This window comes from Moschus berezovskii, chromosome 6, assembly GCF_049115385.1.
Source record: "Moschus berezovskii isolate FMDL1 chromosome 6, NW_MosBer_1.0, whole genome shotgun sequence".
NCBI lineage: Eukaryota > Metazoa > Chordata > Mammalia > Artiodactyla > Moschidae > Moschus > Moschus berezovskii.
This window is the reverse complement of record NC_142465.1, coordinates 93847925-93859944: the sequence shown is the minus strand read 5'-3', so window position 1 is coordinate 93859944 and position 12020 is coordinate 93847925. Positions and strand designations below refer to the sequence as shown.

Here is a 12020-nt window from a genome sequence, read left to right as displayed (position 1 = left end):
TTAATGATGTTAACTTAAAGAAAAATTCAACTTTGTCCTACTCTAATAATACGATGCTGTTATCAAGTTAGAAAATGATGCTTTATGTATGTAGTTATGTTAATGTTAAAAGGACTAAGAAGTACCACACACATGCACACACACACAATACTAAGTAAAGAAGAAAGATTTTTAAATTCTGTATATATATATAAGCATTATGTGATCTTTTTATTAATCATTTTCCCCTTTCCTGCTTTTCCTTAGATGTTTTTGGCTGCCCTGTCACTCAGCTTTATTTCTAAGGCACTGGGTGCAGTCATTATGAAAAGCTCCATCACTCAAATAGAAAGGAGATTTGACATATCATCTTCTACTGTTGGCTTAATTGACGGAAGCTTTGAAATTGGTAAGTTTTATATGCATTTTGATTATTTAGTAATCAGAATTGCAGAGGTAAAAACTGTTGGTATATGCTGTCCACCACTGCTCCTTAACCAGAGGTATGGATCCCTAATCCCCTGCCATGGCAATTTGGCAGTATCTGGAGAAATTGTGATTGTCATCACCGAGGATTAGGAAATGGTACTGGCATCTTGTGGTGGAGGCCAGAGATGCCTCGAAACACATCACAATGCCCAAGAAACTCCAAAATAAAGAATTACCCAGCCCCAAATGTCAAAAGTATAGAGGTTAAGCAGTTCTGATTTACAAAAGCTCACTGTCTGCGAACTAATATTTTGCAGGGTTTTAACCTTCCTTTTCTCAAGAAGCACTAGTGCAAAAAAAGGTTGGAGAGAGGACTATGATTCTGATGATTTAAGGAGGGAGGAACAATTTTGAAGTAATGTTTGTTAGGTTCTACTGTTTGAAAAAAGTAAAAGTGTTAGTCAGTTGTGTGTGACTCTTTGTGACTCCAAAGACTGACTGTAGCCCACTAGGCACCTCTGTCCCTGGAACTCTCCAAGATTATTGGAGTGAATAGTCATTCCCTTCTCCAGGGGGATCTTTGTAACCCCGGGATCAAACCCAGGTATCTTGGATTGCAGGCAGATTCTTCACCATCTGACCCATCATACCCCAATTCCAGGTTCACAGACACACGTCCCCCTGCAGTTTCAAGGCTGTTTAAATGCATTCCTAGGACACATGCTAATATCTGTGAATGTTGACTTCTTTAGCTGTTTTTCCTACAGCCAGAGGAAATAGCTGTAGAACAAAAATACTTGAGGAAAGATATTTACTCAATGCATTTTTCATTCATCTTTCAGTACAGTTCAGTTCAGTCGCTCAGTCATGTCTGACTCTTTGTGACCCCATGAATCACAGCACACCAGGCCTCCCTGTCCATCACCAACTCCCAGAGTTCACTCAAACTCATGGCCATCGAGTCGGTGATGCCATCCAGCCATCTCATTCTCTGTCGTCCCCTTCTCCTCCTGCCCCCAATCCCTTCCGGCATCAGAGTCTTTTCCAGTGAGTCAACACGTCGCATGAGGTGGCCAAAGTATAGGAGTTTCAGCTTCAGCATCAGTCCTTCCAATGAACACCCAGGACTGACCTCCTTTAGGATGGACTGGTTGGATCTCCTTGCAGTCCAAGGGACTCTCAAGAGTCTTCTCAAACACCAGAGTTCAAAAGCATCAATTCTTCTGTGCTCAGCTTTCTTCACAGCCCAACTCTCACATCCATACATGACTACTGGAAAAACCATAGCCTTGACTAGACGGACCTTTGTTGCAAAGTAATGTCTCTGCTTTTTAATATGCTATTTTCCTTCCAAGGAGTAAACATCTTTTAATTTCATGGCTGCAATCAGCATCTGCTATGATTTTGGAGCCCAAAAAAATAAAGTCTGACACTGTTTCCACTCTTTCCCCATCTATTTCCCATGAAGTAATGGGACCAGATGCCATGATCTAAGTTTTCTGAATGTTGAGCTTTAAGCCAACTTTTTCACTCTCCTCTTTCACTTTCATCAAGAGGCTTTTGAGTTCCTCTTCACTTTCTGCCATAAGAGTGGTGTCATCTGCATATCTGAGATTATTGATATTTCTCCCGACAATCTTGATTCCAGCTTATGCTTCTTCTAGCCCAGCATTCCTCATGATGTACTCTGCATATAAGTTAAATAAGCAGGTGACAATATACAACCTTGACGTACTCCTTTTCCATTGTTCCATGTCCAGTTCTAACTGCTGCTTCCTGACCTGCATATAGGTTTCTCACGGGGCAGGTCAGGTGGTCTGGGATTCCCATCTCTTTCAGAATGCTCCACAGTTTATTGTGATCCACACAGTCAAAGGCTTTGGCATAGTCAATAAAGCAGAAATAGATGTTTTTCTGGAACTCTCTTGCTTTTTCCATGATCCAACAGATGTTAGCAATTTGATCTCTGGTTCCTCTGCCTTTTCTAAAACCTGCTTGAACATGTGGAAGTTCACAGTTCACGTATTGCTGAAGGCTGGCTTGGAGAATTTTGAGCAAGACTTTACTAGCATGTGAGATGAGTGCAATTGTGCAGTAGTTTGAGCATTCTTTGTCACTGCCTTTCTTTCGGATTGGAATGAAAACTGACCTTTTCCAGTCCTGTAGCCACTGCTGAGTTTTCCAAATTTGCTGGCATATTGAGTGCTGCACTTTCACAGCATCAATTTTCAGGATTTGAAATAGCTCAACTGGAATTCCGTCATCTCCACTAACTTTGTAGTGATGCTTCCTAAGGCCCACTTGACTTCACATTCCAAGATGTCTGGTTCTAGGTGATTATCTTGGTCATGAAGTTCTTTTTTGTACAGTTCAGTGTATTCTTGCCACCTGTTCTTAATATCTTCTGCTTCTATTAGGTCCACACTATTTCTGTCCTTTATCAAGTCCATCTTTGCATCAAATGTTCCCTTGGTATCTCTTATTTTCTTGAAGAGATCTCTTGTCTTTCCTAATCTGTTGTTTTCCTCTATTTCTTTGCATTGATTGCTGAAGAAGGCTTTCTTATCTCTCCTTGCTATTCTTTGGAACTCTGCATTCAGATGCTTATATCTTTCCTTTTCTCCTTTGCTTTCGCTTCTCTTCTTTTCACAGCTATTTGTAAGGCTTCCCAGACAACCATTTTGCTTTTTTGGCATTTCTTTTCCATGGGGATGGTCCTGGTTCCTGTCTCCTGTACAATGTCATGACCCTCCGTCCATAGTTCATCAGGCACTCTATCTATCAGATCTAGTCCCTTAAATCTATATCTCTGCTGCTGCTGCTGCTGCTTCTAAGTCACTTCAGTCGTGTCCGACTCTGTGTGACCCCATAGACGGATGCCCACCAGGCTCCCCTGTCCCTGGGATTCTCCAGGCAAGAACACTGGAGTGGGTTGCCATTTCCTTCTCGAATGTGTGAAAGTGAAAAGTGAAAATGAAGTCACTCATTCGTGTCCGACCCTTAGCGACCCCACGGACTGCAGCCTACCAGGCTCCTCCATCCATGGGATTTTCCAGGCAATAGTACTGGAGTGGCTTGCCATTGACTTCTCCGATTCTATATCTCACTTCCACTGTATAATCATAAGGGATTTGATTTAGGTCATATATGAATGGTCTAGTGGTTTTCCCTACTTTCTTCAATTTAAGTCGGAATTTGGCACTAAGGAGTTCATGATCGGAGGCACAGTCAGCTCCTGGTCTTGTTTTTGCTAACTGTGTAGAGCTTCTCCATCTTTGGCTGCAAAGAATATAATCAATCTGATTTCAGTGTTGACCATCTGGTGATGTCCATGTGTAGAGTCTTCCCTTGTATTGTTGGAAGAGAGTGTTTGCTATGATCAGTGAGCATTCTTTAAGTTCCTATTAAGTACCTTTCATGCTCCTAGAACCAGAAGTATAAGAAAAGAATAAACACTGTATGGTATCTGCTCTAAAAGAACAAACTTACCACTGACTAAAGAGATAAATGAACAGAAGTTTCAATCCCTGGTTGAAGAACTGGGATCCCCCATGGAGCATTGTCACGGTCTTCATAGACCGGGACCTGGGGACTGGAGTCAATGAGAAGAAGGACGCAGGTAACCCAAGTCTTGAATGAATCAAGGGTATTTTATTTGCAGAAATGCATGCTTATATATCTTCAATAAAATAATTCAGTTCAGTTCAGTTCAGTTCAGTTGCTCAGTCGTGTCCGACTCTCCGCGACCCCATGAATCACAGCATGCCAGGCCTCCCTGTCGATCACCAACTCCCGGAGTTCACTCAAATTCATGTCCACAGAGTCGGTGATGCCATATTACTCAGCCATGAAAAAGAATGAAATTCCACCAGTTGTGGCAAAATGGGTAGTCTTAAAAGGTCACTGAAGGGAATCCAAGCAGGTGCTCTTTCCCATGCTCTCAGTCCTGAGAACAGCATGCAGCTCTGCTCATTCCTGTTGCCCAGGAACTGATTAGGAACAGAGAGTCCTTGAAAAACAGGACAGAAAGGAAGAACAACATATTGGATCCCTTAAAGTTGAACGTCCCCTGACAATTCCCCCTTTTTTTTATTTTTTTCATAATTGGGGGTGACTGTAGATACTTTTGTGAAAAAGGCCCTGACCAATGGAGTTTGTTTAGTTTGAACGATTTTAGTTGAAAGGCATTGGTATACTACAAATATAATCACCAGGATAATTATCAGCACTATAGTTCCAGATCCAATACTATGTGTAATGTTTTGAAACCATCTTTGAGGGTCTAGCCCAGATAGTTGATCAGCTAGCTGTTCAGCTAAGGTTTTCAATTTGTTGGAAAAGGGTAGACTCTTAGAGAAGGTTTCAAAGATTTCCTTTTGCAACAATTATACATTTAAGGAAGCGTTATTATATATATCTTGTAAATGAAATTTGATTTGTTCCCAATTGTAAGCATTATGGTTGAACCGAATAGCAGTGATATAAAATTGAGTAGAATTCCAATCACAATTTAATAATACTTGTTTTTGTAAATCTATTAATTGATCTCCAACCCATTGGATGGCTGCTTTTAATTCCTGAAATTTATCTTGAACTTTTTCATCTATCTGAACCTGAGTGACCCATATAGTATGAGCATCTTTAGTCCAATTTTGAATAAAGTTTTGTGTTTGAATTGAAGTTTGTAAAGCAATGTCTGTGACAGCAGCAGTGGTACAAATGGCTATTAACCCCAAAATGCCAAGAATTAACCACCCAATGAATAGCTTAGATCATCGGAGTAATTTAGTAAGTAACCAGGAGGCAAGTCCTGCCATGGGACCCTCTTTCTAGGGTCGTTGGAGATCTACTGGCAACCACAGACTATGTCGAGATTGAAGAATCAAAAAGGATTCGTTTTTTAGAGAAATAGAGGAATTAAGACAAGTATACAATTTGCAATCTATGCAAGTCACAGAACGTAAAGTCTTATTAAATTGCAAGTTTCCTATGGCTATAACAAAAGGAAGGGGAACACAAGCTTGTATAAAATATGAATGATTTTAATGGAAGGAATAATTACTATGACTACGATTGGTCCCTGTGCAATATGCAGTCCAAGTTCCAAGTTTTTCAGTACTTGCAGCAAGTTTCCAGATGTCCCGTTGTTCAGGCCCAATCCGCCTATTGAGGATTATTCGAGGGCGAGGAGGTGCCATTCCGCCGTCAAGCCGGCCAAGGAGTCCTTTGTCATGGAAGTGTTCCATTGAACTGTTGGTAATCTTCCATGTTACCTGAGTAACATAATCACACATAGTACTATTAATATCATCTGAGCAGTTAGATAGCCTCATACCATGGGGTCCCAAATCAACAATGGTGTAATTGGCCATAAACATTAATTTCCCTGATTTAGCTTGACATCTATCCCAATAAACAGGAGTATATTTAAAGTCCTTATAAGTAAACCCCTTACATTCCAACTTTTGTCTTCTTCCTAGAGTTTTGGTAGTATTGATATCATTCTCATAAAAGGACAGGGCAGTAAACAGTCCAAGCAATGTGTGGAATTTCTTTTTTGTAGGCAGGAGAAAAACCCACGTTTGTCGACTAACATTAATACATAATTCTGCTGGGCCCATGCATAAAGGAAGGATTTCATAGCCTAGAGAAATGTTAATTAGGCTTCCTTCTTCCTCAGGATGAGAGGGCCCCTCCAAGCTCCAAGGAGGAGCCATATGTACTGAGTCATTAGTGGATAGGATCGGTCCTATATCTGTCCATTTTACAACCTGCAATAAAGGGGGGTTAGGTATATAAGCCCAATAAGTGTGATTAATCAAGTCAGCCTGAGTGGGGAAGCAAAAGCAAGCAAAACAAGCATAGTGATAAAAATATTTTCAGGTTTCCAAGGCATTCCCTGTTGAAAAACCAGATTTTCAGCTTGATTAGTAAGGGTTTTTATCTGTCCCTAAGTAGGGAGAAGTATTGGAGAGGGCAATGGCAAGCCTCTCCAGTACACTTGCCTAGAATATCCCATGGACGGAGGAGCTTGGTAGGCTGCAGTCTGTGGGGTCGCTACGGGTCGGACATGACTGAGCGACTTCACTTTCACTTTTCACTTTCACACATTAGAGAAGGAAATGGCAACCCACTCCAGTGTTCTTGCCTGGAGAATCCCGGGGACAGGGGAGCCTGGTGGGCTTCTGTCTGTGGGGTCACACAGAGTCGGACACGACTGAAGTGACTTAGCAGCAGCAAGTAGGGAGATCATAAGGTCGATGACGTCGAGTGCGGCATTTCTTGGAAAATTTTTAAAGCCGCCATGGCTTGTACTGGAATCTCATCCTTCTGGGGATTTCACCATTTCTTCTCTATCTTGAACGCTGGTGGCTCCCCTGGGGCAGATCTTCTGAAGAGGGAGCCAACTGATTTTGTTGGATCCATCTGGAGAAATACAAGCATACCCTTTCCCCGTGATATTAATTTTCCAGATTTCCAGTGTTTAGTCAACCTGTCTTGATACCAAATGGGCAGAGGAAGGGAGGTATCCTTTAATGCCTTGAAATGTTTTTTTCTGCTTTTGTCAAAATATCTCCTTGCGGTAAGTTTAAAAAAGTTAAAACAAATAAAGCTGTATTAACAATAGTTATAGGACTAAAGAATATATTGCATTGGAATCTAGTAAAGTCTGCTCTGGATAAGGAAGATAGAAGTATTTCTGTGTATTCCTCCTTTTTAAATTTTTTTATTTGTAGTTTTAGTGGATGATGTACTTGTTCAATTATGTCCTGTGTTTGTGAATTATAAGGAATGTCTGTAATATGTTTGATAGAGAATGAATATAAAAATTGTTTGAACTGTCTAGAAATATAGGCAGGGCCATTGTCTGTTTTTATAGAACTAGGTGTTCTCATTATTGTAAAGCAAGCTAACAGGTGGGTTATAACATGTCATGTAGTTTCACCTCGGAAAGATGTGGCCCATAAAAAAGAAAAATCTGTATCGAGTGAGACGTAAGAAGGAAGAGGGAGAAATTTCAGGGCAATGAATTACATCCATTTGTTATAGTTTATTGGGTTTTAATCCTCGAGGATTGATATCTTATGTAATGGGTCAAAGATGTGGAGGCCTACAAGTGGAGCAGTTATTAATGATTTTTTTAGCCTATTGGTATGCAATTTTCCAAATTTGATGTAAAGAGCCAGCATTATTTTGTAACAGAGCATGTTGCTCTTCAGGAGTAGCAAAAGAGAAACTCTTATCAGCTTGTTTATTGTCATGAGCCATAGGGCCAGGAAGACAGGAATGTGTTTGAATATGGGTAATATAAATGCAAGAAGTGCAGTTTTTAAAATATATTGTAATTTAAGAAAAAGTTGTTGGATAATAGATCGATTAGAATTTATGGTAGAAGTTTTTATATTTTTCAACACAAAAACTGAATATAAGGAGTCAGAAACTATATTAATAGGATAAGAATGTAGGTGAATAACCTGAATGAGAGCATATAATTCGTTTTATTGAACAGAGTGAAATTTAGTATAAAAGACTATATTTTTTGAGAAGCCAGAATGAGGCTTTGGTGTTTTTAGTCCCATCTATATAGAAAACATCAGTTTGAGGTATAGGTTGTGATGTGACAATGTGAGAGTTAGTAAATTCAGTATTTTTGAAGAAATTTTTGTTAGAAGGATAATGAAATGAAATTTTTCCAAAATATTTCAGAAAGGCTATTTGGAAATCAGTAGACGTTTCTAACGGAGAAGGCAATGACAAGCCACTCCAGTACTCTTGCCTAGAAAACCCCATGGACGGAGGAACCTGGTAGGCTGCAGTCCGTGGGGTCGCTAAGAGTCGGACACGACTGAGCGACTTCACTTTCACTTTTAACTTTCACTTTTCACTTTCACACATTGGAGAAGGAAATGGCAACCCACTCCAGTGTTCTTGCCTGGAGAATCCCAGGGAAGGGGGAGCCTGGTAGGCTTCCGTCTATGGGGTCACACAGAGTCGGACACGACTGAAGTGACTTAGCAGCAACAGCAGCAGACGTTTGTAATGTGTTCTCCAATTGAGATTTATTAATAGGTACTACAATTTTATGAGGATCGGAGCCAATTAGAGTCCAAGCTCTATTTTTTTCATTGATAATGATTAGAGTGATCAAATTGAGATAGGGTGTAAGTGATCCTGTCCCTCTAAAATGGGTATAAATCCATTCTATCGAGTATATTTGTTGGGTAAGAAGTCCTGTGGGAGAATGGAGAGAGGGGAGTATAAATAACTCTAGAGGTAAATCAAGTCTAATAGGAGTAAGAAATTGCTTTTGCAATTAAAATAAATTGTATTAAATAGAGTTCTTCTCGTGTCTCTTGTGAAAGTGAATGAGGGCTATTTAAATTGGGATCTCTTTTTAAGTGTTAAATAATTAGTCAGTTGATAATTTGCAATGTCTAAAGAGAATGCAGAGTTCCAAAGAATAGCAAGGAGAGATAAGAAAGCCTTCCTCAGCAATCAATGCAAAGAAACAGAGGAAAACAACAGAATAGGAAAAACAAGAGATCTTTTCAAGAAAATTAGAGATATCAAGGGAATTTTTCATGCAAAGATGGGCTCAATAAAGGACAGAAATGGTATGGATCTAACAGAAGCAGAAGACATTAAGAAGAGGTGGCAAGAATACACAGAACACCTGTACAAAAAAGATCTTCAGGATGAAGATAATCACGATGGCGTGATCACTCACCTGGAGCCAGACATCTTGGAATGTGAAGTCAAGTGGGCCTTAGAGAGCATCACTACGAACAAAGCTAGTGGAGGTGATGGAATTCCAATTGAGCTATTTCAAATCCTGAAAGATGATGCTGTGAAAATGCTGCACTCAGTATGCGAGCAAATTTGGAAAACTCAGCAGTGGCCACAGGACTGGAAAAGGTCAGTCTTCATTCAAATCCCAAAGAAAGGGAATGCCGAAGAATGCTCAAACTGCTGCACAATTGCACTCATCTCACAAGCTAGTAAAGTCATGCTCAAAATTCTCCAAGCCAGGCTTCAGCAGTATGTGAACTGTGAACTTCCAGATATTCAAGCAGGTTTTAGAAAAGGCAGAGGAACCAGAGATCAAATTGCCAACATCCGCTGGATCATGGAGATAGCAAGAGAGTTCCAGAAAAACATCTATTTCTGCTTCATTGACTATGCCAAAGCCTTTGACTGTGTGGATCACAATAAACTGTGGAACATTCTGAAAGAGATGGGAATATCAGACCACCTGACCTGCCTCTTGAGAAACCTGTATGCAGGTCAGGAAGCAACAGTTAGAACTGGACATGGAACAGACTGGTTCCAAATAGGAAAAGGAGTACATCAAGGCTGTATATTGTCACCCTGCTTATTTAACTTATATGCAGAGTACATCATGAGGAACGCTGGGCTGGAAGAAGCACAAGCTGGAATCAAGATTGCCGGGAGAAATATCAATAACCTCAGATATGCAGATGACACCACCTCATGGCAGAAAGTGAAGAGGAACTCAAAGGCCTCTTGATGAAAGTGAAAGAGGAGAGTGAAAAGTTTGGCTTGAAGCTCAGCACTCAGAAAATGAAGATCGTGGCATCTGGTCCCATCACTTCATGGGAAATAGATGGGGAAACAGTGGAAACTGTCAGACTAATTTTTTGGGCTCCAAAATCACTGTGGATGCTGATTGCAGCCATGAAATTAAAAGACGCTTACTCCTTGGAAGGAAAGTTATGACCAACCTAGATAGCATATTAAAAAGCAGAGACATTACTTTGCCAACCAAGGTCCGTCTAGTCAATGCTATGGTTTTTCCCGTGGTCATGTATGGATGTGAGAGTTGGACTGTGAAGAAAGCTGATCGCCGAAGAATTGATGCTTTTGAACTGTGGTGCTGGAGAAGACTCTTGAGAGTCCCTTGGACTGCGAGGAGATCCAACCAGTCCATTCTAAAGGAGATCAATCCTAGGTGTTTTTTGGAAGGACTGATGCTAAAGCTGAAACTCCAATACTTTGGCCACCTCATGTGACGAATTGACTCACTGGAAAAGAGTCTGATGCTGGGAGGGATTGGGGGCAGGAGAAGAAGGGGACGACAGAGAATGAGATGGCTGGATGGCATCACCGACTCAATGGACATGTGTTTGAGTGAACTCCAGGAGTTGGTGATGGACAGGGAGGCCTGGCGTGCTGTGATTTTGGGGTCACAAAGAGTCGGACACGACTGAGCGACTGAACTAACTAAGTAAAGACGATCTAATCCAATTTATATCGCCTAAAAGTTTTTGAAAATCATTCAAAGTTGATAATTTATTAACATGAATCTGTGTTAGTTGAGGAGTAATACGTTGTCTATTAACAACAAATCTTAAGTAATAGTAAGGTGTAAATGTTTGAATCATTTTAGGGACAATGATTAATCCAGAAGTTTTTAAGCATTGTTGAGTTATGTCAAACATCTGTTGAGTTTCTAAAACAGATGGAGTTGAAAACAATATATCATCTGTATAATGAATAACAAGAAAGTTAGGAAATTGTTTTCTCATAGGTTTTAGGGTTTTGGTTACCTAATATTGACACATGGTGGGAGAGTTTCAAGGGGAATGAGATTTCTCAATATGTTTTTATTTCAATTGTGTATTTATAAGTTTCTTAGTAGCCTCTAATTTCTCTTTTGTAAGGGACCATTGCTCTGTATAAATAGGCTCGTCATTTTTCTAAGTTTTTTTAATAATTGTATTGTTTGTTAAAGGAGCCGTGGCCCCTAGGAAAAATGTGGAATATATATTTGAGTTTGTTATTGTATAAGTAAATCTCTTTCTATTAAATTAAGGGGTGCATCTATCACATAAGGTTGTAATGTTGTAGGTTGGGCTTCTGTCCCTCACATGGATATATATGGACACTTTGATAAACCTCTTGTACTTTGGTTTGAGAAACTCCTGCAATTTGGCAAGAAATTCTCTGTATAGGCCTAGATTTGGGCCATAAATATTTGGAAATAGTGGTAATATTGGATCCAATATCAAGAAGACCAGAAAATCTTTTGTCATTAATTTTGATATTTATATTTGGCTGTGCATATTTAGATACTATTGGTGTCCATAAGGATTGCTTTTGATCTGTATTACCAAATCCATCTGTCTGTATATCATTAGAGGAGTTAATAGAAATGTAAGGTAAAAGAAGTAATTGGGCAATTTTGTCCCCCTTTTTGAATTGTCACAGTATCTGAAATGACATCATAATTTGAATTTTTTCCTTATAATCTGAATCAATTATTTCAGGGTGAACAGAAATTTCTTTAGAAGTCAGACTAGATCAGCCACATGTAAGGCCAAAGGTTTGTGGGGGTAGAAGTCCATAAAGTCTGGTAGGTATTCTAGAAGGGACTGCTTGAGGAAAAAGAAGAAAATCATTTAGGGCTGGTATATCGATGGTAGCACCATCAGATGTTAAGGGTTTGAGGGAAAAGATGGAGTTTGTCCCTGGCTTTTGTTGATGGGGACCCAGGGACTCTCCATCTTCGAGTTTTTCAAAATAGGATTTTTTCAATATCATATTTAGATCGACATTTTTTAGCCGAATGTACCTCCTTATGACAACAAGGG

At 39.9% G+C, this 12020-nt stretch overlaps 1 protein-coding gene across 1 annotated transcript in view; it reads left to right on the top strand.

The window, feature by feature from the left end:
* The window catches only part of LOC129535896 (solute carrier organic anion transporter family member 1B3-like), a 79858-nt gene that overhangs the window by 30528 nt on the left and 37310 nt on the right, over positions 1-12020 (top strand). Inside the window, exon 2 of the mRNA XM_055394613.2 lies at positions 247-388. Within this exon, the coding sequence (XP_055250588.2) occupies positions 247-388 (142 nt within the window). The remainder of the gene's footprint in view (positions 1-246; positions 389-12020) is intronic.